The sequence below is a fragment of the Brienomyrus brachyistius genome, chromosome 25 (genome assembly GCF_023856365.1).
Source record: "Brienomyrus brachyistius isolate T26 chromosome 25, BBRACH_0.4, whole genome shotgun sequence".
NCBI classification, from domain to species: Eukaryota; Metazoa; Chordata; class Actinopteri; order Osteoglossiformes; family Mormyridae; genus Brienomyrus; species Brienomyrus brachyistius.
In genome coordinates, this window is record NC_064557.1 from 6915027 (window position 1) to 6942624 (window position 27598).

Here is a 27598-nt window from a genome sequence, read left to right on the forward strand (position 1 = left end):
ATGGAATATATGTCGATGAATGGTTTGGAAAGTCATCAGCAGGGACTTGATCTAGACACAACAAAGAGAGACAAGGAGGGGTGTAACATGAAAGAATTCAGGCGGATTATCCCTGCCGGCCCCTGGAGGATGGGCTCCCCCTTTGAGTCTGGTCCCTCCCAAGGTTTCTTCCTACTTGGGAGTTTTTCCTTGCCACTGTCACCTTTGGCTGCTCACTGGGGGCTCTGGGTGCGGATGCTGTAAAGCGCTTTGAGACGATGTAATGTTGCGATAATGCGCTATACAAAAATAAATGTGTTTGTTGGACTGAATTCCAGACGTGCTGCCACATTTTGAATCATCTGCAGCGGTTTCACAGCACAAGCCGGTAACCTTCATGGAAAAGGACTGCAGTAGTCATTAGATAAAATCCGAATGAAGGTTCCACCGAGATTTGAACTCAGATCACTGGATTCAAAGTCCAGAGTGCTAACCATTACACCATGGAACCTGTAGGTAGGTTTTGCTGCACGCCAGAACCAGTGGGACCCGGCCTCAGTGTCTTTGCTACACACTGTCAGAACTATCGTAGTGAAGGCCAGCTCTCACTCTAAGCGACCATCCCACATGCGGTTCAGACCAGGTAATCCGAAGCTAAGCAGGTTTGGCCCTGGCCAGTACTTGGATAGGAGACCCAGTAGGAAAGCTGTCTTCCTGCTGGAAGAGGTGTTGGTGTGGATGGCAGGTTAGCCCATCCTGTGGTCTGTGTGGATGCCAATGACCCAGTGCAGTGACGGGGACACTGTGCTGTGAAAATGGTGCCGTCCTCTGGATGAGAAGTAAAACCAAGGTTCTGCCTTTGATGTCATAACAGAACACTGGAACATAGTAGGGGAGGTACGCTGATGTTCTGCCTAAATTTCCCACTCCGGCCCTTTCAGATCTGGCCTCCTCATCATTCCCTGTGTCTAACTGATGAATCCTCTCCTGCTCCATCATCACCTTAGCTACTGTGTTGAGAGGGGACTGGCGCAGAATGGCTGCTGTGGCGTTATCCAGGTGGGGGCTGCACAGTGGTGGGGGTGGCTCCCCATTGTTTCTGTAAAGCACTTTGGATGTCTTGAAAAAAAGCACGATATCAATGTACTATTCATTCAGATAAGAAAGCTTTCATGTTTGTCGTATTTTAATGCAATTAAATCAATTAATGGGAGTCAGGTGAGTCAACGTGTGACTTTGCTCAACCAAGATGGTCAGCCTGACCAAAGAGCAGGAGTGAGACAGAACTTTACATGTGACTTTTCGAGGCATTCCTGCGGGTGCATGCAGTTTAGGCAACTCAATGGATTTAACAAACACAAAATCAGAACAGAACAGAGATTGCCAAGCCCTATTCCTAAGATTCTACAGAACACTTATGCTGGATTGACAAACTGAGATCCAGGGTATTCTGCCTGCTGAAACAAGTGCATGAATTGTGTTCTGGTGATGAGGAAGGAGAGAGCGATGACAATGTATGTTCATAACACAGGAGGAGGGACGGCCTTTCTATTAAAAACGCCAAGTGTTGTGCATTGACGACATTTAGAGATTTTTGGTCGCCTGAGAGAACTTTGAGAGAAATGTGGCCAACAGGGATCATTAGCACCGTGCTCTAGCAACCTGAGTTAACCAGCTAAACGGTGGAAGTTGTCAACTACACCATGCAGTATAGAAGCGGCGTTTTTAAGCAAGACGACATCTTTGCAGGAGAAAAGCGAAGGTAACATTCGAGGGCGATAAGCCTTAAAAGCAGGGGGAAGGTTCCACTGAGATTCGAACTCAGATCGCTGGATTCAGAGTCCAGAGTGCTAACCATTACACCATGGAACCGAAAGATGCATTAGTGGGCGAACTTATGACCTTTAACTGTTGAGTCCACTCTCCCAATTGATAGATTCTGGTACAGACATGGACACCTGTACGTCTATATATCTGCGTAAACTGTAGTGAAGATTTCACAAAAAAGTCAATACCTGGTAAAAGTTTTTGGGTATGGATGATGGGGAGGAGAATTTCCTGAAGACATCGAACTTAAATACATCATCTCATTCGGACCATAAAATGAGTATAGACTCCAAGCACACATCCCATAAGGAGATGCTGCTCTCTGATAGGGTGGTGCGTGCATGCCCACACCATCACCCATGCTAAGGTCTTACCTCCTTAACATTCATCCGTAAGCCGTCTAATAAGCAAAATGTCGACAATCGATGGAATACTGTGCCCTTGTGAATGAAGCACATCATTTGGAACGACTGTGAAGAAAGTCACACCAACAGCACAGAAGCTACGTGTATCTGTCAACAAGCAGGGTGTCATGGCGGGTTGTGAGGCTGAAAGACATCACATGGACAGTAGAACTTGCATACAAACACAAAACAGAAAAAAAGGAAAGACAATTCCTGTGAAATGGGCAACCCAATATACTACAGATATCTAAATCTGAAGTACTCAATCGGCTTTCCTGACGTGCTACACTGCAAAAAACAAAGCATAAATAAACCGGAGGAACCTTCCAACTTATCTGGCCAATGACGAATCTAAAGATGGATGAGAGGAAAGTTAACTGAGAATTGAGTCAGCATATCTTAGTGCTTGAGGGAGGAAAAGCAGGAAGAAGATTGATCTTTGGGTTTGAAAAACTCTGTGCTTCTAGCTGCACCAAGAGCGATCAGTGAGGATGGGGGGAGGGTGTCACGACTGCATAATTCCGCCTGCAGTTGCATGTTATTCTCGTTTTGTCATTTTCATCCCGAGGGAACGAAGGACCATATATGGAATATGTGCTTATTACTCATCTTCTGTAATGTGAATCAGGTTGCATCTGTAGTGGAAATGATCAGAATTCTGATTCGTCTGCCGCATCACCGACCCGCCTACTTCTTTAAGCAGAAGTTGTGATGCTCTGATTGGCTTAGGATCCAGTCACCAATTGCGGCCCAGCACTGCATTAGTGATTGGACGATTGGACGGATGGCTTTTTTTTTTGACACGACCAGACTAAATAGTAACTTGCCATAAAGATTCTAAGCACTTGTGTGCCCCTTAACATTACTGCCGAATATGAGCCTGTCGCCCATCCATCCTCCAAAACAGGATCACGATGCGGCTGTAAAAAGCATATTTATGCAAAACATTATTTGAAATAAAACCAGTTATTATGGGTGACCTCACTGAAATCTGCCCCCATTTCTAATGTGAAGATGCGATCTGCTCGAGGAGCATATGCGTCATTTACTAAACATAGCAAAAAAGTCGAAAAGGATTTTTTCGTATTCATTGCAAACATCAGTCCTGCCTCGCATACATATGCAAATACCGACATGCATATGAATTTGACAGTTGGGCGTTCGCACAAAAAGAGATTTCCCTGAAGTTTACTAACAAGCTACTATTGCTATTAAAACATCTTCCGCCTGCAGCAGTAATTGCAGGGGATGTCCCACTCAAGCATATCGAAAAGACCTTACAAAAACATTTTCAAGCAGAGGCTGACTTCTTCCCAGATAAACCGCAATCTGTGTCTGGTTCAACCAGTAATCAAGATATTTGCAATATCATCCCAGTTCTGGGTCTCTTGAAACAGCTGTCCTACCCTTTCACATTTCCTAGTCCACATTTGGTAATATTCTGAGTACTGAACGCACCGATAAGAAGGACATTTAAACACATACAGCCACAATTAAGGTATTTCCTGCAAGCAAACACTAAATATAACTGTCCACATATCAACAAAAATGAATTTAGCTTTTTTCTTGTTTAAAAGATCTCCTGTGTGGAGACCTGCCTGGTGCACCCTGTGACCGACAGGAACTGGGAAAATCGCAGAGGGCCGTGTAATGCAGATTATTGCCCAAATATACTGCCTCCTGTTCAGATTCCTGACTGTCCAGTCTGTACACTGCAGCAGACTCGTAGAGTTTTGGGGACTGACTACTGGATGTCAGCCAATTAAGGGAAAAAAGAAAACCGGATGAGAAAATAGAGAACTGACAGAGATTAAGTGGAAAACTATAGCTTCTCTGTCATGCCACCCTCCCGTGCTTTGATTACTTATTAAAGGTTAACTTAAGGTCAGGCTTCAACGAAGCAGTTCCTCACAATTAAAGCTGGTTTAAGAGATTAAATGGAATTCATTGCATTACTGGTGGTATGAATTAAAGGTTAGGCTTTGGTTTAGGGGATTGATGCTTGTCAACCAATCCTGTTTTTTCGACAATTAGAAAAGGCTCTTAGGGTCGTTCTGTCTGAATGGTCTTCTTTTAATTAATTTTCCAGACTGTGTCTATCCACCTGTGAAAGACTGGCATCCCATCCAGGGTGTACTTCAGCTCGGTGCCTAGTGCATTCTGGGACAGGCATCAGACCTCCACAACCCTGAGTAGGATAAGCGGTCGGAGGATAGATGGATTTGTCCAGTTTTTTTTTTTTTTTTTTTTTGACAAAATAGACTAATGAAGGTATTTGTAGATGAAGAGAAGCAATCTAAGTGACTTCAAACAACACCTTATTGGCGCACAAGAACCACATGATCAGGTACAGTAATGCCTAAAATATCTCTCTTTCCAATGTTGTTGAATGCAGCCTTCACAAAATGGAAAGGAGGAGCGGTCCTTGCAGCCAAAGCAATTATCTCCAGTTAAAAGGGGTTCATTCATTCTGCACCATCCAATTATGCATTTCTGAACTTGCCGTGTTGCACCAGAGATATCCAGGGCATGTTGGCAAAAACACTCATTTCTATACCCTGCAGGTCTTCCGTCCTAAAAAGACGCTCCGTGAAGTTAATTCGCCCTTTCTCTACTTCTCACCCCCCAACACGGAACAGCTGTTGAAGTTCCCCTAAGTCAGGATCAGCCATTCTATCGTTGTTTAACAGCATCTGCAACGCTATTAACTGTGTGTAAATAAAATGAAAAGACATACATGGGAATATTATGGCTTCTTTTTATATTCCATTATAAATCCAGGATATTTAAACTATGATTCCGATCGGTCTGTGTTAAGGAGCCAAAAATCTTTAGCATCGCCCCTGCCTGAGGCACCAGAACACCTGCCCCAGATCAATTGGAAGTACCTTTGTTTTGAAATTCTGAATGCCCCTTTTTGACTACAAACCAGTCGGTCAATTTGGTGAATTTTACCGAGGGGCATCCCCCCCCCCCAGTCGAGCACCTGCCCCTTAAAAAATCTCTTCTTACAAAGTACCTACTGTATATTACGGCTGCAGTCATTATGGGGTGTGCATTGTACAGTCATCACCCTCTCAATCTTATTCTTGCAAATAAAATGCATCAAGTGTATCTTTTTCTAAATCTGGATAACATTTGTTTTTCCAGGTTATCTGTTCAGCTCAAACACTCAGTGACTTAAAGCCCCCAGCAACAGTGGAGGGGGTGGGGGGCATGTTCGTTTGGAGATGGAGGAAAAGGGTAACAAGGAATAAAGAAAAAGCTTTAAAATCTGAGGGAAAGGTACGGAGCGACGAGGCGCGTTTAATGGTTTGATTCATGGGAGCAGAGTTTCAAGGATGCGTCGATAAAACACGGATGAGAGGGGACCCGGCAAAGCGTAAAATGCCATTCGCTGGACTTTCGAGACAAAAACGGAACGTTCCACTTTATTTTAGTGGAGAAGCAGAAACCCTACATGCACCTGCTGAGCTTCCACGTACCGGTCACCATGAGGCACCTACAAACAGTCGCTTCTAAATCTTTGCAGACTGTTTTCTATTTCACCAGCCTGTGTTTTAACCTGCTACACACACAGAGATAGATTAAATCACTATGAAAAGAGGGTTGTGTCGATCGATTTAGCATACCTGGAGTCCTAATACCAGTGGTCTGGCGAATTGGCACATCTCGCTAGTATGAAAAGCCCACCGAAGGGGATAATTGCATCTGCCCGTTCGAACAAAAGTCTGAAAAGAATTAAAATATCTTTTTCCAAAAGATTCATACCGTGTAATTTCCTGGAAGGCAACTGAGCAACTAAACCTTTTTCACAACGGAAATGCTTTCTTCTGTCTCATTTGATCAGTATGACTTTGTGCTGAAACAACTGTAGACCCATAACAATGCTGCAGGTTAAGAAGGTTTTCTCCCCATTTTTTTCTTCGACATATATATCTGTATCCACGTTTGTGTAAAATCTCATCGTTTATATGAAGAGAACATCATTTTAATGTAGGTTATGCTATTTTCATCAACTCCTCTGCACAAACAGTTCGGTACCTTTTTTGCTGTTGACAGTTGTTTTGCAGCCAGAATCCATACGAGTCGGTTTGTTTACAACTTCTTGAATATTGTACAATGCCAGATTATTATTAAGCGTTATGAAACCAGCCTGAAATATAGATCACCGCGATTTGCCATTTTGCAGAGATTGTTATATTGATATCGAACACTAAAGCAATAAAACAAGAGCATCGCTCTCCAGTGATGAATTACATCATAAATTAAATGTCAGTGTTGCATATAATCACAAAGGGAACAACCTTTGGGATACTGGGCTGCCGTGAAGGGCAGTACAGGAGGGCATGGGGCACATTGTGCAAAGAAAAACGACGTAGCTTAATTCGGGAGCGGGTGAGGTGGTGATGACTCAGCTCACCCCCAGTTTAATGTCCCTTTACATCCGAGAGTATAAAACCTTTTCTCTGCATTTTATGCGCATTGTGGTGTGTCCGCTGTTTTCCAACTGCTATTACATGTTAGATATATCTAACAGTCTTATCTAATTATATACTGTTGTTTTTTGCACTGGGTGTAGTTGAATAAGTTAGCATTCCAACGTCACAAATGGGCAATAAAACATCTTGAATCTTCGCACAAACATGTTGCTGTTGGCACCGTTGTAGGGAATAGCAGTGTTGCTTATTATAGATTAACCTCACCAATAAGCAGATGTATAATGGCATGTATTTCAGTACAATTTATTCCTGCTCTTAGCGTCACGAGTGGAGCAGACTCTCTGGTAGGTGACACATTCCCCTGTCTGGGGCTCGTATCTTCCTTAGCCGGATAACTTGTCAGATTTAAGGTAGTCTGGGCTAAAAGTAAGTGAAGAAATATATGGTCCATTTAAATTGGGGCACCATAAATCCGACAACTTATCCTGCTAAGCAAGAAATCCTGCTTGGTGATACAGGCCCCAGGAGTATTCATGCCTTTGTCACACCCTATACTTGTTTCTGAGATGGATGAGTATTTTAATCAGAGAATGATCATTACATAGCATTGGCACAGTAATTAAGGGCAATAATTACACTGTTAGGAAATACAGTACCAATTTATACCTTTGCTTGTCACTGGGGTCATACCCCGAAGAGTCTGCCAATTGTACTATATAGCTGTAAGTAAATTTACCCAAATGTACAAACAGCATTAATGTACCTCCAATGGTACAAAAATGTTCCTCATAGACCATTTCTGTACCTTAAAAGGTACAATTACCTACAGCTGTAGGGTACAGTTACCCCTTGAGGGTACAGACCCAGTGACAAGCAAAGGTACAAACTGATGCTCTTTTTTTCTTACATTGTACGTAGTAGAGCAGAGATACTGGTCCTGATACAGGGGCTTCGACATTTATACTTCATGTAGCAATTGAGTACTTCTAGATCACCCAGTTATGTTTTGGCAGCTAACAAGATGAACAACTATCATTCAGACCAGCGAGAATAAATTTTTGTCTTTTCTTGCTCTGGTTATGTTCATCCAGGACCCCCACATGCTCTCAGCTGACCTGCTCCCACCCCCCTGGGAACACATGGTCCTACCCGAACAGCGTGAGCCCCATTGCGGCCATAGTGCTACGTACACCTACCATCCTGAGGGCATGCTGCCCAGCACCTGCCGCCAATAGTGCACGTCGTCCTGCTCCTGCCGCCTCTAGTGCATGCCGCCCCACACCTGCCGCCCCAAGTGCACGCCGCCCAGCACCTGCTGCCCCTAGTGCATGCCATCCCGTACCTGCCGCCCCGAGGGCATGCCGGCCCACACCTGCCGCCCCAAGTGCATGCCGCCCAGCACCTGCTGCCCCTAGTGCACGCCATCCCGTACCTGCCGCCCCGAGGGCATGCCGGCCAGCACCTGCCACCATGAGGGCATGCCACTCTGCACCTGCCGCCCCGAGGGCATGCCACTCCGCACCTGGCGCCCCGCGGGCACGGCACCCAGCACCTGGTGCCCCAAGGGCACGCCGTCCAGCACCTGCCGCCCTGAGAGCACGCCGCCCAGCACCTGCCGCCCCGAGGGCATGCCACTCTGCACCTGCCGCCCCGAGGGCACGGCACCCAGCACCTGGTGCCCCAAGGGCACGCCGTCCAGCACCTGCCGCCCTGAGAGCACGCCGCCCAGCACCTGCCACCACGAGGGCATGCTACTCCGCACCTGCTGCTCCGAGGGCACGCTTCCCAGCACCTGCCGCCCTGAGGGCATGCCACTCCGCACCTGGCGCCCCGAGGGCACGCCGCCTAGCACCAGCCGCCCTGAGGGAAAGTCCCCCCGCCCCTGCTGCACCAAGGACACACCGTTCTGCACCTGCCACTCCTAGTGCACGCCACCCCGTACCTGCCACCCTGAGGGAATGCTATACCACACCTGCTCCTGGTTTGCGGGGCAATGTTCCCAATGAAAAATAAGCAGTCCAAACCGCTGCATCGGCCAGCCCAAGAAGAATATTAGAAACCGCTGACAATTTATTTTAGGCTGATTTATTATTTTTATTATATCGAATTTAGTGCAGTTTCAAAATACACAGTCATCTATTCGTTACGGTTTCACACCGATGAAAGCCGTATTTTCACCGTACTTCCATTCTTTTTGAGGTTAATCACCCCTGACCACAAAAAGAAACTTGCACGTGAAAAAGACCCCTTTCTTCCGTCAAGCCCAAAAAATATATAGGCTACACAAACACCAGAATAGTTCGTTAAGCAACTTATTTGCTGAAATGTCCTTAACTGTTCTTTCTCACTTTATGTCTTAATTGAGCTTTCATAGATCCAAGACCTCTCGGTGCGAGGGACCACTGGTGATTTCATACGGAAAGGACTTTAAGCTTGTGTAATCTTGGCAATTATTGTGCATATCCTAATAATAACAACTCTATTAACGGAATTTAACTCTTCGATCACAAAGGACGCGTCTTGTATGGGTTAGTCAGGCGCCCCGAAAGGACCTTGAAATATATTTTCATCAATGGATTTGATTATTACCCCGAAATATAAAAAATCCAAGATTTTGCGCTTTATGGTAAAAAAACAAGAGAACATCATCCATTCACGCACAGCATTGATTCGCATAGCCTGAAAGAAAGCCGACTTGGTGTTTGTCGAAGGTTAAAAAAAACATTCTGATTTTCAGTGCTTCAGCTTTTAATTGCTGAAGCTCATCTTCATCGGGGGAGCCTATTGCCGCGAGACAGCGAGATTGCGGCTGGGGGGGAGGTGGGACAATATGAACTTCTGACTGTCAGAAAGCGTGCTGCAAACCTAAGGAGAAGCCGCATATTTATAATACACCGGCCATTATTTTGCATAAAGTGGTCTGATCTCCTCCAACTTCCAACCCCAACGCCGAAACGCCAGATGAATCCATCGGGGGGAAAGACATTGCTTCTTCTTTTAGTGGTTTTAATAGCGCAAGGTAAGGCATGCTTTCGTAATGGAGTTTCCTTTGTGCATCGCAGCAATTCTCCAGGCTGATTGGTAATTAAAGGTGAGACGCAGAGTCAATGGGAAACACGCGTCTCTTGGGTCTCCTGACGGTCGGAGGATCTGCGCTGTTTTGCCGAGCCGCGGGACTCGCTGAGCTGCAGCACGGTTCAGCTTCATCACCAGGTATCGGGGGGAAATAAAGATGCAATTTTCCTCTCCTTCTTTGAAAGTCCAAAATATCTGACGCGATGTGTCGTTAGATTTGGTAGTCAACTCCCAAATAGCTTTACCATATAGTTGGATGAAGTGCTTGTTTGTGAACGAAGGGAGCGAACGGTTCATCGTATTCGGTTTTGAATTTTATTTCCCAGCGTTATTATTGAAGTATTACAGTGGACGATGAATTAAGCAGAGATCTCCTTTGTTGCTTTTATATTAAAACTTTTTGGGAAATGGGGTAGACAGTCATGGCAAGGCTGGCCAGCAACCACTAGAACTAAATGAAAGATCTGAAATAGCAGTTAGTTATACAGGCTTAATGTATTTTCCTGGTTTTTATTGTCATTAATCCTCACGAAGGAGCGTATACAGTTACATGAAGCCCTACGGATCTGGATTATTTCCCCCCAGATTAATGAAGGTATTTGAGCGCGTTTTGGAAGTGGATGAAATAAATGACAGATTAGATTTTAATGCGTTTCCTTGACCAAACTAAAAACAACGTTGCTTGTTTACGAATATTTTTCCCCATTGTTACAGAGAAACCAGATTAACTATAACATTTATAATCAAATGATTAGTCTTCATTAATATTATTATCCATAATGGCGATATCCCTAACTATCAATTCACACCTCGTAAAGGTTTTTCCTTCCTGGATCTTGCTTGTCTGGAAACTTGCCATCTGTGTTTTCTAAGCAAATAGTTGACTTGGTTGCAGATGTGCCATCCGTCAAGTGCCAGGCACACATAATATTGGTGGCATCGATGGACAAATTAATATTACCACACTGAAAGATGGCAATTTTACATGCTGGAGCTCATCAGCGTTGTATGTGTGTGACTGTGCAGGTATTGAAAAGATCAAGACGTGCCCTAGATATGAGAAGTTTGGCATACTGTGCTGTATTTGCATCTGTCCTTCAGCAAGTGTCTGATGGATTCCTTGGTGAATGTGTGACAGAAAGGGCATCAGCCTGCTTACGAGCGGCCTGGAGCCATAGAGACGGGTCTTATGTTCCACTGCGTAGTTTCTTGGCTTCCGCTGGACTTTGTCTGCAGTCTGTATCTTTTCGAAGGTTGTGGATGTGATGAAATGACGATGTATGTCAGGTAAGAAAGCCGCTCCATGTGTTACACTGGTCTTACAATGTAGTAGAAGCAGAGATTAATCTTTTCTGAGTTTTAATGATAAGTACAGGCAAGTAAAAGACACCTGACTGATTTGACAGAGGACAGGAATGTCTGCTATGGACTTTTTCACGGAATGTGTTTTGTAGCTGAGTGACGCATCTAGCTGTCATTCGGCAAGGATGCTCTGTGTTTTGGAATTTCGCCCCGTGCAGCTTGGAGCGTCACATCCCACTTCCAGCCTCCCGTTTGCAGCTGATTCTCCCTGAAATAGCTGAAGTATGTTGCTGGAGGCATGTAAGTGAGTCATCCTGAGGATTAAGGAGGAGGAAGTGACCTGGATGGGAGCCCTGAAGTCAAATGATTAAGGGGAGACGGCGGCTGCAAGTGTCCCTGCTGCCCCCCCCCCCGCCGGTGCCTCTGCTGCCCCCCCCCCCCCGTTTGATAGCCCCCCCCCCCCCCCGATCGCTTGATTCCATTTCTGTTGACATTTTCCTGTGAACTGATTGGCTGACCTATGACTTAATAGAGATGGAGACCCAGGTGACCAGATTCGCTCATCGATTCACTCCTCGCGCCCTTGTTCATAACTGACTGTATAAATTGATTCCTTCTGTCTGGCCCAGTAAACATTCCCTGATCCCAGTCCCTGACCTGACTTCTACTGAATGTAGAACTTCCAGGCACTCATATCAAAGTCTATCTTTTGTTTTTCTTGTGTTCATTCTGACTTCTCCGTGGACAGATAAAATTATCCCTAAGAAAAATATGACTCCACTCTCAATCCCCAAGCCACATAGATCTGTCTGCTATCCATGCTAGAGGAATTCTCACTCAACATTAATGTTTAATCTCCCCTTTAGTCATCATTGCACATACAGCATAGCATTCTTTTAGAAGTAACTAGGTTGTGTTCCACTTCCCGTGCACTTCATTTGCGTAGACAGATCAGCTGACCGGTGAGCATGATGGGAAATGCGGTACAATTTTCCATGTCTGGCAATGTTATGGTCCTTCAACATGAGTGCCATCCCTTTGATGGGATTTCAGTGGCTGTTGAGCTTCTGGATTTATTTCAGGACCTGTCTCCCAGTCGGGAAATCTGGCTGTATCTTCAGTCTTTATTTTTAATGTTAAAAGTGTGAACACATGTCAGCTCCTCTGCCCACAATGCTATAAAACCCTTTTGACAACCACAATCCAGTATCTCGCTTTCTCTTTGGGAGAAGGTTTACCTGAGGTTACGGAGGGTAGTTTTTAGAAATATGTTATGCAACAATGAAACCTGGCTGGAGAGCATAACCATACCTAACAAAGCAGTTCAGTCTTATATTGGCTGTTTACATCCTGCCACCAGTCTTTCTCCTCCTCTGTTCTCCAGCATATGATCTCCTAAAACAGGGATCAGCAGCTTTACACTGACAGCCAGCTGCAGACTGGATTTCATGCAGTAAAATGTACTAGATAATTCTGGAATAAGCATTCTGTTTTTTTCCAGCATCTAGAAGTTTAAAATACTTCTGCATGTTCTGATGTGTCTTATATAAGTCTTTCTGGAGCATAGAATTAATTTAGCTTATGCAAAGCTCGTTTTGATTACTGAATGAATTAGTATTATTATTATTCTGATGCCTTGTAAATGTCGCCTGCAGACTGGGAAGGATTCAAACGCGTCATTTGAGAATTTGGTTGTGTCTTTCCCTTGGTAACCTTGATGAAATCCTCTCATTCATATTTATATGTTATATAGTGTACTCTCCGAGAGGGATTTGTGATAATCCGGCAAACAGCTTCTGTCACATACGTCTACTTAAGGAGATTTATGTCCAAGTGACATGCAAGTATTACCTGTCTGTGCCTGTAATACGTCCTCTGCTGCGTGACACGTGCCCCCGCATGAGAATGCATGCCTGTCTCTGCAGGGAATGATGTATATAGTGACCAGCAGGGCAACAAGGAATGCACTTACAAACGCATCATCTGCCTGATCATGTTAAGCTGCCTGTTTCTGCCCCACACAGCTAGTGGATTCCAGGCATTTCTCTGGGAACGTTGCTATCAGACTTCCTTTTCCGCAAGACCAGCTGTGAACCGAGATCCCCGACTCCCAATTGGCGCATCTTCTCCGCTTCCCGCAGGCTAACCAAGCGTAGGATTCCGGACTGGAGTTGTGTGCGATTCCGCTTCGGAATAGCCCCGGCTCATCCTCTCGGAGACAGCTGATAGCACATTAGTCACTGACATCGATTCCACCGCAGCAGACCTGTAATTGCGATGAGCAGCCCAGATATTCACAGTTCACCAGTCAGGAGAGGGTCTTCGTGTTTTAAGGATACCCTCACAGCCGTCGCAAGACCAGAATCAATTGTCATTTTATATAGTTTAAGGCCTCTGGTCAGCATGATCTACGGATTTTTAGTTTATGATTATTGATAGGGTAAAGAATCATATTCAACCACAATGAGTCTGGGGAATGAGCTTGGGAAAATTTAGCGTGGTGGTAAATATCAGATCCGTAACACTTTACTTGATGGGGCACAAATACTTAGTAATAATTCAGTTTCTACTGAACTGCAAATTATGAACAAATCATGAATTAACACAGTCGCTACTTGAGATAAAAGATACATCATGATTCATTAATGCTGAACAAACACGAGATCAGTATTAAACTTGTGTTATTCATGACTTGTTCCGTTAGTAGTTCACGAGGGTTTATAGAATTAACAGATATAGATAGTAAGAAATATGGTAAGTGCTCGAGGTAAAAGATGTCACGATTCATTAATGATGAATTAACATAAAATCAGTATGCAACTAAGACTTAGTTTATGGTTAATTAATACACAATTAATAGTATATTACTGTAATGCTACATTGTGCCGTGTCAAGCAAAGTGTCACTATTACTTGTTTGGATTCTTTGTCTCGTCAGATTCCATTGAAATGCCTTGTTGTAAGTAAACAAGAAGCAGTTATAGATCCGGGCTTGAAAGCCAGGAGCATAAGATGCTAAGCACAGCCTGGATGGGATGCCAGTCCATCAGTGTATATGCATATGTAAATGTATATGTAAATGTATTACATTACTGCCGTATTGAAATCCTTGTTTGACAGAAGGGCTCCCTGTTAAATATTTCTGTGCTCATTTTCAAATTTCACGTGTTTCATTTTATAAGAGCTGAACATTAAAATGAGTAGAGTTACCTATTGTCATTAGACCCAGATAATCCAAGCATGTCTAACGGCCGGCATTTACAAGCCCTATGGCCTCATTTCGAAGTCCAATCGAAACCTGTGATTTATTTCCACACGGATCTGGACCGGTTGTTAAAAAAAAAAAAAAAAAAAACGTTGGCGCGTCTGTTGTGTTGTGGACATGAAACTCGGTCACATTAATAAGTCTGGCATGTCACAGGCGTGGAGATCAAAGGGTAGAATTAGTTGCCGGTGAACAAAGCTAGCGGAGGAACCTCTTTAATTGACGGATTCGCGCTTGTTTGTAAGCAGATGCTTTAACAATTGAGCGGCACATAGATGATAATCGCTAAAATTCCTTAGCTTAGCTAAGCTTAGCATAGGACGTCCCAACGATCCCAATCGATTCCGATGGATGGATTTTGTTTGATGTTGTTTCGGTTTTATTGACGTTCATGTTTATTTATACATGTAGAGGCAGAAAATGGGCCAAATCCAACATAGCAAAATATTCTGCTTTTAATTGTCTTAACAAATCATCGGTCGAATAATCAGCAAGAATTAATAAAATGTAATCCCGGGTCCTGCGCTGCCATTTGCGCGTCACTGGTGGGACAGAACGTGCTGAACGGGGAAATTCACTTATATAGTCTTCTTGTACACAGATAAAATCATGAAAAGATTGAAATGTTTGATACAAAATTGAAACTAATGCATGTGTGGGAGTTTAAAAATTTCCAAAATATCTTCTGGCTATTGGCTGTTTGAGACTGTTTGAAAGCTTAATGGTTTGGCCGATTTTTTTCCTCTTATTTTTGCCCATGGGGTGACTCAGTGAGTATCTTATCTCCAGGGTTGCTGGTTTCGAATCCAGCCTCTGCTCTGCGTGTGTGGAGGTGAGGAGCACACGTTGACACACTCGCCACCTCGGGGATGGGAACCCAAGTGCAGCTACGTCGTACCTCAGCACCACACTAATTTGAATGGAATGCGACAGTTGGGAGGCTTTTCTCTGGCTGCTAGATTGCCAGTCCTGCCACTAACCCCCTAAATATTCCCCCGAAACTCAGAGGACCTGCTTGCTCGACTAGATGTAGATTAACGTCATACCCAAGATGAAGTGATTGTAGGGTTAGGGCCCAACGGAGTAGGGTCTCTCCTGGCATTCATGAGATTTGAACCAGCAACTTCTTGATTGCTGGTACAGCTCCTTAGTATCAGATCCACCACTTCACTCTGGAAGTTATTTTTGTGGTACAAGGTTTCCTCTGGATACTCCTGGTTTATACCTGCATTCCACAGACATTTAGTTGGGCTAGTTTGCTCACAGTGTTCGATTGCATGTATCTATGGACTGGCGTCCCATCCAGGGTGTCCCCTTACCTTGTGCCCTAGGCTCCAGGGCCCCCCTCGCCCTGACTGGGATAAGAGGTTAGAGGGATGGACGTGTATACGTGTCTGTATCACAGTCAGCATCCGTTCATCCGTGTCTCAGGTTCCCCGTGAAACAGAAAGTACGTCTGGAATGTTCCCAGGTTTAAGCTAAGTTTAAATGCCATGTAGTCACCTTTTGTGAGGTAAAGCGAGCGCCAAGGCTCCAGACTGACAGACTGGGTGTCTCTTTGTCTAGTTCTCATGAGGGCCTGAGGTTTTGACGCATCATTGAAATCCTACACTTTTCCAACCCGTCGCGACTTAAAAGGCACCAAATGTCAGACTTGTATAATTGCGTCCTGGAAACAGTAGCACCATTCCGTTCGGTGTGTCTGCTATCACTCAAGACTGGTTCAGCAGGCCGTGATGATTAGCTGTAAATTAACTTTGTGTCATGTCCGTTTCCAAAGGTTATCGCTCAGCTCTGCGGGGGAAGGATGCCAAAGAAGGTCCAGTTAATTAACAGCTTGCAAATTCTTTAATTTCCTGATGCAGAATTGAGTCAGTGTATCATACAGTAGGTTTCCCATAAGTTGACATTTTTATACAAAGCAGATTGTACCCTGGATATTTTTGCCGCTTATATTCTGAGCAGCTCATATTGTGTGCCTTGCTTAAGGAAGCTGAAGCAGCAGCCCAAGTGGGATTTAGGCAGGAAGTCCTTGGGTTATGAGGACTTATGTGCTTCCCAGACTTGCTGCACTTAAACTTTAGGACTGGGAGGTGGACGACAGGAAGGAAAAATGCGACTTGCGTGAAAGTGACCCTATCTGAAACTCGCCTGGGGCAAGAGTTCCTCACACCTTCAGCTGACCGGTGAGGGATTTCTGGGAGCCCGTAAGGATATGTGTGATGTCAGAAAGGGGAGGCATTGTCAATATCGCCGCTCACCGACGGTTATGATGCCGTCGATCTGCCGCACTCCTGGTGGTTCTGTAGCGGACGTGGTTCATACGTCACTGTTCTGTCTTTCGAACACATGAGCACCAGAAAACTGATATCTGGGGCAAAATAAAAATAAAAAACATATATTTAATAAAACAACATATAATTTTTGAAACGTAGGTTTCACAGCAAATGGCGAATCCACTGGAGAGAAGATCAAACAGGGGGCCGTTTCTTCACTGAGGCGGAATGAATTAAGTTTCCCTTTAGCCCAGTGGCAAGCTAAGAAAAGCACATCTGCCAAGGAGATGCCCGTGGCTGACCTTCATCTGACGCCCTGCCGGGGGGCCCTGCAATATATGCGCGACTGAAAGCCATGACGCTGGTGGGGGTGCTAACCGCTTCACGTTAACATCGCTTCCGCTACATTCTCCCTGTCCTCGGGACGCTCAGATCCTCTCACGTAGAGCTGACTGTTATCAGAGGTCTGGTCCGCGGGGGCGTCGTGTGGACGAGACATTGTCGACGTGTGTGTAAATGGAGAACGGCTGAAAATAACATATCTGCCGGAACTTCGTGTGGTTTCTCTGGACAGTTTCAGCAGAGCCTCCCATTTTTGCCCCCACCCCTTACTTCCATTGAGGCTTCTAGACACTGATGACACCAGATGTAATTTGGGCCGTGCGATTTATAACGAGACTACCTCGAATCCACAAACACGACGGCTTGTCGCTCTACTTTATTAAAGGACAGGGTTTCTCAGCCTCTCTAAAAGAAACCCCCCCAAATGAGAACAGACCCCCTATTAGTGATGCGTGATCACATAAGTAATGAGGACTGGTGGTGCTTTGATATTTCTTTCTCGGGGGGGGGGGGGGGGTTGAATATTTTTTGTTTGCTTTAGAAAGGGTCGTGAATTTTTTTTAGCTACAAATGGAGGGTTTCTCGTGTCGCATAAGGCGGATAACAATAGTAACAGTTCTTTGATTTAAGATGCGTCTCTGCGGACTCCTTCTTGAACACTCCGGCTGGAAGACGCTCAGGCTTTCTTTCTCTTTGCTCTGTGCGTCAGTGCTGTTGGAGAGCATGACTAACTGAAGTCTCTCTGGCATCGTGTGCTGCTGTTTCTTGAAGATGTGGGGCGACACGCCCGGCCCGATCGTCCCCACGCTGGCATTTATCCGTCGGGCAGAGACCCACGCCACAGAGACTCCAGGAAGAGCTGGAGCTGAGCAATGATGCACTAGTAATACCAGAAGATGATTTTAAGTAGTGCAAGATGTTGCAGTCCTGTTGGTTGCTGGGGTGTGGCACAGTGTATTAGAATACTGTGTCTGTAATCAGAAGGTTGTTGGTTCAAATCTTAGGATCAGCATGATGATGTCATCATTGGGGCCCCAAACCAAGGCCCTTAACTCTAATAGCCCCAGAGACTGTCTCACTCTGCTTTTTTTGTTAAAGAAAGAAATTGCTTTGGATGTGAGCATCTTCTAAATAAAAGTCATTCGAGACTGTAGTAGCATATTTAGCTGCACAAATAGCAGTAAAAATTATTTATGTGGTTCTTGAATTAAATTTTTTTTTTCATTTAATCTTTATCTTTTTTATTGTCATTCTGTTTGCATTCGTAGGGGTATTTACTAACAGCTTTGGTAAAGCATTGCTCAAAAGTTTGGTGTGACAGTCTGAGATTAGCTATTTTAGTGTCGCTCTTCTGGAGAGTGTCTCGTGTTTATGTAAATAGACTGTGAACTCGCTGTGGCGGTAAGTGGTCTGACAGACATTTCCGGTGACCCCCCCCCCTTCCTCTACCATCTGCCCAGACGGCCTCTCATCCAAAGGGGAAGATCGACTCTTCCGGAGGCTCTTCCGGCGATACAACCAGTACATCCGGCCAGTGGAAAACGTGTCCGATCCAGTCACCGTGCAGTTCGAAGTCTCAATATCGCAGCTGGTCAAAGTCGTAAGCCTGGAAATACTCATTTGTTCGTTAAAGCAGAGTGGACAAACTGTAGACCATTTATTGTTCATTCTTGTTTATTCGCTAAAATACTTTAGACATATATTATGCTTTGTATAACATAGGTTGGGACATGTATAAGGTACGATTTACAGCAAAGGACATTCAATAAACCATCCTAAGCCAATGATCTGGTAAAGAATCACATGTCAGGTAATCATATCTTTTTGGGGACCGCTCATTCATTCCTGTGGGAAAAATGCTAACGCTAACTATGACAACCGTAACCCCTACCCAGCCGTAACCGTGACCATAAGTAACCAAGCACACACATGCACACGCCACAGATCTCTCAGACCTCCAAGGCTTTGGACTGTGGGAACACGGGGAGAACACGCAAAGGTGATGCCTTTGACTCACGGTGATCCGGCTTCCCACCTGACCATTCATAGCTTCAGCACTGCTCACATTGCAGCCCTGGTACTGCCCTGCAAAATGCCTCGCAGCAGGGTGCACTCAGGCTCTGCGTCTGCCTCTGAATGCACTTGCATTTTCAATTTAATGCATTACACTAGATAGTAGCTCAGATGATTGCTCCCGTCGCTAAAAGCTAATTATTATTCACGTGTGTGTGTGTAATGGCAATAGTCTGAGAATGTCATACTAAAAACACTTTTAAATTGCGTATGGAAGATGGGCACTTCCTTTTAGATATTGCCTTTAAATGTAGGTGTGCTGTGAAGTGTTCCTGGTGGGGTGGGGCTCAGTCGGTTAGGCTCCTACGCCTGTAATCTGATGGTTCCTGGTTCAAATCCTGGGTTCGATAGGGTGGTTTCACTGCTGGGCCCTTCATCAAGACCTGTAACTATCACCTGGAGTCGTTTTCTCAAAGAAAATGCATGTTAATTTCAATAAAAGTTCGTACTGATTTAAATGTAAATACCAGTAAAATTGCTGTTGCGCAGTCAGCAGTTAAAAATAGTACGTTTTATGTCGGTACCCTGAAATACATACATTTTTCTTCACAGTTTACTTAATATGCATCCTGCCGATAAGTTAGATAACAGTGTTGACAATAGAAGTATGAATGGCCTGTTACATCACAGAATTTTAGTTAATCCAAAGCTGCAGAACTAAATACTTTGCAAGTTATTTTTAGCTGACGCTTTTACCTGAAGCGACATACATTTTTGAGAAAGCAAGACCAGCCAGTCCCAGGAGTAACTGGGGTTAAGGACCTTGCTCAAGGGCCCAACAGTGAAATAACTCCGCTAACCCTGGGATTGGAACCAGCAACCCTGGGATTTGATCACAGTCATAGTGCCCTAACCCACTGAATCACACACCCAGTACACTGATAGTTATTAGCTATGTTACAATTTAATAATAAACTGCCACAATGGGAGCAAAAGCATTTTATTAAAATAAACTTTTTATTCCCCATTCCTGAAGTTGTTCAGTAAAAAGCCACAAATAAAACTGAATGAATAAGAGGTTCCCATTACTAACAAACGGGAACTGGGCTCCCCACATTTCCTCCACGTTACCTTTGCTGATTCAGCGGTGTGATCCTTAATGGTGCATAATGTGTTTGGTTTCCACACTGCAGGATGAAGTGAATCAGATTATGGAGACTAATCTCTGGCTAAGACACGTAAGTTGAAATGAAGTGAATCTTAAATTACGCTTTATTTGTCATTTTTGCAATAATAGCTATGTTGGGACGCGTTCTTCTGCGTATCCCGACTTGCTCTCTTTTTTTTAAGATATATGCATATATAGAGGTGAAGGTGAAGATCAGGGTTTGAGCGCAAGGTAGGAAGCACAGTCAGCACCCATGGAGAATCTCTCTGAGGGTTAACGACCTCGCTCAAGGGCTGCTCCGCCGAGTATGAGATTAAAACCTTCCGATCGCAGACACTCTGACCCTGATGTACAGCCTCCGTCTGTTTCTTTGCATGGAAACCCAGAGATTCGGTGTCCATATCGCAATAGATGACTGTTAATATGAAGAGAGCAGAGCCAAATTTCTGTGGCTCCTGACAGAGGATGGCATCTCCGTCCAGTCAGAGTGTAGAATAAACAGCATCACCGCTCTGTTATGTATGTACACTGCTAAAGGGAGACTGTTTACCTTCATTTTGCATTTTTTAATGTGTGTGGAGAGACTGGGATCAAATATTTGGAAAGCTGTGTTAGCATCTGCTGGTGATAATCGCAGGTTTAATTTGTCCTCTTTTTGCTTTCACCTGTTTTTTTTCTCTCCTCTATTCTTGTACTGCGCCATGCACTGATGCATTTAATGCGCAGCGTTGGCGAGCTCTCTTAAAAAGGCTCTTTACTGACAAGAGAGATCATCTGGTTGCCTTTGATTGCTAGTGAAGCCAGCCTTCCCTTTATAGGATGATCACTATAAGCCAGTATTATAGTATTGTGTAGTATGGTATAGTATAGAATTGTATAGTGTTATGGTATGACTATGTCTTTATAATACAAAAACAATCCCAAAACTAGCTGGGGCTAAGACAGCAGTATAGTATAGTATAGTATAGTATAGTATAGTATAGTATAGTATAGAATATTATAGTACAAAAACTGTCAGAAAGCTAGCTGGGGCTAAGACAGCAGTATAGTACAGTACAGTACAGTATAGTATAGTATAGTATAGTATAGAATATAATAGCACAAAAACTATGAGAAGACTAGTTGGGGTTCAGCCGGCATCCAGCCGCTCCCAAAAAGGCCAACGCTAACACCCACACAGCTTTCTCAGCGTCAGCGTGCCGCCTGTCATTTGAGTAGTAATGTCACCTCCATCCATGCTCTCTGCCCTTCGCTGGCACGACCCGTTAATGGAGTGGTTCACGACACCCGGCAGGAGTTTAATCAAACGGAGCACAGCACCTAAGAGCCCAGCTTGCGTTATCACCAAGAGCTCAGGCGGTGCCCTCAGAGATACGCTGCGTTAGATAGACAGGGCCGTGCAGAAAACAGCAGGGCAGCGTGAGAAAGCTGTTCAAAAGAGAGCCAATGTTTAAGGTGCCTGTTAACGCTGCATGTAATACGGGTCTGACCACCAGACGCCACAACGGAGCCCCTCCTGAAACTAAAGCTAACTTTAGTTTGCAAATGCATGCATCTAAGCCCAACCCATCCTGCTACAGTGCTGAATGAAGCACCCCCTTCCTCCTCGTGAATGCTATTCCGTTCTTTAGGAGACCAGCACGCTTCCAGCAAATATGGAACCAAGTCTGTATTGGCCAGTAGCTAGTGCATAAGCATCAAATTAAATATTTACAATGTGCACTGGGGCAGTTTCAGGGAATGGAAGCCTTACGTGATGCACGTCCCGAGCTGAGAGCTCTCGCTGCTCTTAGAAGCTTAATGAGAGCACTGCTCTAGTGCATCATTAGGACCGAGTGAGACCTCGTTAACAAAACATGCTGGGGATTAGTGTACTGAGGTGAGATCACATGTCAATACTGTGCATTTTGCATGTGCAAAGAATTTCTTTTAATAGCTTTAGCACACAGTACTTTGAACTAACAAGAAATAATGAAAAATTATATATAGCCATTGACAACAATGAATTGCGTTAAATGAGTCAGAAACATTCGAGTAAAATGTGTAAATACAACCCAGTAATCAAAAAACTCATATGAAAGCAACACATACTGGGATTTCCCCAATATAATTCCACACTGATAATCCGTTTCCATATACAGCCATGGAAAAAATTAAGAGACCCCTTTATATATTTTTTTTTTTAAATCTGCATTTTAAAATTCTGGTTTAATCGTGGTTTTGCTGGCAGACGGCTACATGGCTGGTTACTTCCAGGTTGAAAATTTCTAACACAGTAGTACAAAAAAATTAGGTGAAGCAGGAGACACTGGGAACGACCAGAAACCAGCCAGGTGGAGGGAGGAAGTGACTTTCTAATACCAGAGACCGTTAACTTATCTAACAGTGTCTCATGAATCGGAGGATGACATCAAGTGACCTTCAAAAGGACAGGGAGACATTAAGTGCAGGTGTGAAGTGCACGGCTAGGACAGTTCATATCAGGCTCCTAGAAGCAGGACTGAAGTCCCATAAAGCAGGGAAGAAGCCCTTCATCAATGAGGAACAGAGAGGAACCAAGCTGCAGTTTGCCGAAAAATATATATTATTCACAGACGCACACCCATACATTGAGAAGTGAGTGAAACAAAAAATGATGCTGTGGTCTCTTAATTTTTTCCCATGGCTGTATTTAAGATTCTAATGGTGACTTCATAGTCTACTGGTCTACGTTAATGGTTTTGAACAGAGAATCTTAGTGCAGAGAACTTTCTCCCTTTTAGCTGCATGCTAAAAAATGTCCTTAATTCAGACCTTTTGATTCAGGCCATAAAAGCCTCTAGCTTGTCCTTCACTCCTGTCTCAGAACTAAACATATACAAGAAGATCAAGAAGAAAAATTAAAGAAGCTCCATCCATGTAACTTTAAAAGTTTTCCTTCCAGATTTGGAATGACTACAAATTGAGGTGGATCCCGGCAGAATTCGATGGCATTGAATATATCCGTGTGCCCTCAAATAAAATATGGAGGCCGGATATTGTGCTGTACAACAAGTAAGTTGTATTATATTACGTTGTAGGTATTTTGCAGTTCTGTTATTGGTATATCTGGATAATCTCTAAAGCAGTTCAAGATGGCCAGACACCTGAGGTGTGAAACTTCTGTGGGATTTTATCTGACAACATTTAGGTGGTTAAACTACACAGTGACCATGAACCTACCTACCCCTTTTTTATTCTCAAAGTCATAATTATAACATTTTTAGGGAAGGCTAGACCAGGGTTATTCAGATCATGGTCCTCAAGGTCTGAGCCCTGCTGATTTTCCAGCCTTCATTTACCTGTGAGCCAGGTGTGAAGCCTCTAGCCAATCAGAATTAGAAATGATTAAACTAAATACCTGGGAGGACTGAAAACTTGGCCTGGATTTGGAATCGAGGGCCAGATTTGAAGAGCCCTGAGCGAGATCTTGAAATTGAATGATAATGTTCATTTAGAGGTGACACCCTTCTTGTTTGTCAGTGCTGTGGGTGATTTTCTGGTGGAAGATAAAACCAAAGCGCTACTAAAGTTTGACGGGACGGTGACCTGGGTTCCCCCGGCCATCTTTAAAAGCTCCTGCCCCATGGACATCACCTACTTCCCCTTTGACTACCAGAATTGCTCCATGAAGTTTGGATCTTGGACATATGACAAGGCCAAGATTGACCTGGTCCTGATCGGGTCCAAGGTCAACCTCAAGGACTTTTGGGAGAGTGGCGAGTGGGAGATCATTGATGCTCCTGGGTACAAGCATGACATTAAGTATAACTGCTGTGAAGAGATCTACCCTGACATCACCTACTCCTTCTACATCCGCCGACTCCCGCTCTTCTACACCGTCAACCTCATCATCCCTTGCCTGCTCATCTCCTTCCTGACTGTGCTGGTCTTCTACCTGCCTTCAGACTGTGGGGAGAAGGTCACCCTGTGCATCTCGGTGCTACTGTCCCTCACCGTCTTCCTGCTGGTCATCACTGAGACCATCCCCTCTACCTCGCTGGTCATCCCGCTCATCGGCGAGTACCTGCTCTTCACCATGATCTTCGTCACGCTCTCCATCGTCATCACCGTCTTCGTCCTTAACGTGCACTACCGCACGCCAACAACCCACACCATGCCTGGGTGGGTACGCTCCGTCTTTCTGCTGGTTCTGCCCCGCGTCATGCTCATGCGTAGGCCAATGGACTATCGGCTAGCTAAAGGCATAGCCAGCGTTGACAAGAGCAGGAATAGCTCCACGGAGCAAGATGCCACAAACTGTCTGGAGTACAGTGAGAGCACGTTGCCCGCGGACTCCAACAAGTGCTCGTGTCGGCATACCAACAATGACTCGGATGCGGACTCTGGCAAACTGGTCCAACAGCTGAGCTCCCAGCCCATCAACAAAGTGGTGGCTTTCTCCGTGGTCTCGCCCGAGATCAAACAGGCCATCGAGAGCGTCAAGTACATTGCGGAGAACATGCGGAGTCGCAACAAAGCCAAAGAGGTACCATATTTTTTTTACTACGCATGTCGAACTACTAATTAGCATCTAGCGCCGGGTTCCTCAATTTTGGTCCTGTAGGGCCAGAATCCAACACAGTTTGCAGATTCCCTGCATCTTAATTAATCAGCTAATTACCAGGTTTAGTAAGTGTGTCTGAGCAGAGAAATCTGCGAACTGTGTTGCAAACTGGCCCCCCAGGACCGGAACTGGGGAACCTTGATTTGGTGTCTAGTCTTACCAAAGAAGTGTGGTATAGGTCAGATAAAAACTAGACTCAAGAAAGGTCGAACTTAACACCAGTGAAGGAAAAGAGGGAAAAAAATACTTTTAACTTCCTTTTGAAGCTGCAGACATACATAAAATTCAGAATGAAATAAAACACCAACCCCATACATTCTGCAATCCGTACCCCACGGCCAACCATGACTTTGATCACGAAAAAATATGCATAAAAGATGTGAGTCTGCTCAACATCTCGCAAGCAGGATTTCTTACTGTTGGATTTGCTTCCTTTCAAGACCCCAGTATAAGATATAACAAGGAAGGACATGCAGCTAGTCAGGAAATGATGTACAGCTACATTTTTACTGAGTCAATGTGTAGGAACGCGTTGGCTTAGTGGATTACTTTTCAGTAGAATTGGTGTAAAAACCTAAAAAAATGACAGTTAACCTCACAAGGGGGGGGGGGGGCAGGAATAATACTATCAAAAGTTGTGTTAGCAGGTGGTGGACATTTCTCCTGTGGCCAAAAGCTCACTGGTGTTTAGTGAGGCCCATCCTATGCTTCAGGCACCTCTAAAAACAGAGAGATGTGCAATTTCTCCTCCAGAAATATGGACGTTAGGTCTGATCCCCCTGAATAATTTGCTCATTGAGTGGCACACGCAAGACAGAGCAAGCTACACCCTCGAGCACGGAAATGAGTGGATATGGACAGTATTTTGTTGGGAGTTTTTCTTAAAACTGGCCGTCCGAAAGACCAGATATGAAATTAACAAAGATAGTGCTGTAATGTGCTTTTAATGAACTCTGACATGTAGAAAGTTTCTTGGAATAGATGGAGAAATTGGAGAGTTTCTTAGTTTATTTAGTATAGAATGAAAGACAGGGAGGTTTTTCCTGTAGCGGTGATGAGTATTTGCTAGGAATATAACCAGCTGTCATTCAGAAGATCTCCTACTGTAATGAGGAGCTGAAGTACCGCAGCTATTCCTTTTTCTTATTTATTCTCTCCTTTCCTCTTTTCCTCCTTTCTTCTCCACTTATCCATATTCAATTCCCATCCTGAATATTTACCCTCCGTTACGTAACTACGATTTCTATGCTTCTTACCCTTTCGTCACGCATCTTCGGTCAATTTTATTTTGCCGCGCTTCTGCTTTGGTCCTCATTCTTCTCCAATTCGCCTGCCTTCTGAACCGCTGACCCCCCCTGGACGGCCTTTTATCTCGCAGGTGGAAGACGACTGGAAGTACGTTGCCATGGTCATCGACCGGATCTTCCTCTGGGTCTTTGTGCTGGTCTGTGTCTCGGGGACCCTTGGCTTGTTCCTCCAGCCTCTCATTGGCTTCTTTGCATAAATCCCACGCCTCCTCTTATTGTCACACTTTTTTTTTTTTTTTTAGTCAGGAAACAGTGACAATGCATATGCTGTTGTAAATGACTTCTATATTTTTGAAGGCCACCGGATGTTTTTGTTCATGCTGACGAATAACATTTTTGCAGACTTTGCTGTCGAATCTAAAAAGCACCCGGTTCCCCAGGGAAGCCCTGCTGAATGAAGATGAATTCCTATTATTTAAGGAGAGACATTTTCAATGGAAAAACCTTACTTAACAACGAAAATGTGGATAATTGTTTCCAGATTTCCGCCATAAAAATGATGAATAATCATCCATTTGTTAAATAATTTTTGAAAAGCACATGAATTGAATATTGCTTTGAGTATATTTTAAGCTTCAAAAACCTACATATAGTGAACATACGACTATTTCCTGTTTCTCCTTTCCTCATATTTAATTAACATTAGTATTAATTAAAAAGCACAGCACAGGGAAGCAGGGGGGTGGGGGGGTGGTGATCTTATTTCCCTCTCGAGCACATTTCAATGTTTTCGTTTGGATTTTTTTGACGTGCTCAGTGCACATTACAGCCAAGGCGCATATGTGCTAGAATACATTTCCCTACTTACTGAATAATTTCTGCAATATGTTCACTCTGGGACAGACTTCCAATGTAGTGTGTTAAATGTCTGGATTATCTCCTGTAAACAAGACTGAGAAGCATGTGGTGCCCATGGATTACAGATGTCACGCCTGTGATGTAGCATGGAATTTATGTTCATTTACGTTATTAGCATTGTTGAAGGGAATGGAATTATGCATTCATGTATATTCATATGTACTGCGGGACTGTTGGATGTAACAGATTCTTCAGTGCGATTCATTACACGTATTCCATGGTAGTTTGTGAATCTCCAGATTGTTTTGTTTGCTTGTTTGTTTATTAGAGACAATAAATTAAATAAATTATTTGAAAGATTCTATATACTCTTGGACAAATATAAGACAGATATATAATATGGAAATTAAAAAAGGATTCAGCTACATATTATATGCAAAACAATATTATATAGCTGTTAACTGACTAAATGTTTAAGGCCTTTGAGTCACAATTACGATACACATTTAAAATGATAATTTTACTTTAAAGTGTTTCTTTTTCGCTACCTTTTGGGCATATACTGAAGTGGAACCACTAAATCTCTTTTTAAGTGTATTGTAGGCCTGTGTAGATCCGTACATTATTACCATGCCGCGTGTAATCAGTGTTCTCATCCGCTAATGTGCTTTTAAAGGCACAGTAGCGTAGCATTAATGGTGGGGACTGCGTGAGGGTTTTACCGTGACTCTCGGTGTGGCTGATCTAAGTGATCTAGGCTCATGCGCCACACTTCCAATCAGCACGGGACCTCACAGGACACCACATGGCCAGACG

At 44.1% G+C, this 27598-nt stretch overlaps 1 protein-coding gene and 2 non-coding genes across 4 annotated transcripts; 1 reads left to right on the top strand and 2 right to left on the bottom strand.

The window, feature by feature from the left end:
• Nucleotides 1-418: 418 nt before the first annotated feature.
• On the bottom strand, nt 419-490 carry trnaq-uug (transfer RNA glutamine (anticodon UUG)). The gene has a single exon. It is a non-coding gene; the product is annotated as a tRNA-Gln (tRNA).
• A 1289-nt stretch (nt 491-1779) lies between these two features.
• Nucleotides 1780-1851, bottom strand: trnaq-cug (transfer RNA glutamine (anticodon CUG)). The gene has a single exon. It is a non-coding gene; the product is annotated as a tRNA-Gln (tRNA).
• A 7669-nt stretch (nt 1852-9520) lies between these two features.
• chrna6 (cholinergic receptor, nicotinic, alpha 6) lies at nt 9521-27106 on the top strand. Of its 2 annotated transcripts, none has more exons than XM_048996651.1 (6): nt 9521-9671; nt 18372-18511; nt 20118-20162; nt 23016-23125; nt 23594-24599; nt 26056-27106. In XM_048996651.1, exons 1-6 carry the CDS (start codon nt 9614-9616, stop codon nt 26179-26181), a joined length of 1485 nt encoding a protein of 494 aa, XP_048852608.1. In that variant the 5' UTR covers nt 9521-9613; the 3' UTR covers nt 26182-27106. The 2 variants fall into 2 exon arrangements, with proteins under 2 accessions (XP_048852608.1, XP_048852607.1); XM_048996650.1 differs by lacking the exon at nt 9521-9671 and adding an exon at nt 9752-9865.
• Nucleotides 27107-27598: the final 492 nt, after the last annotated feature.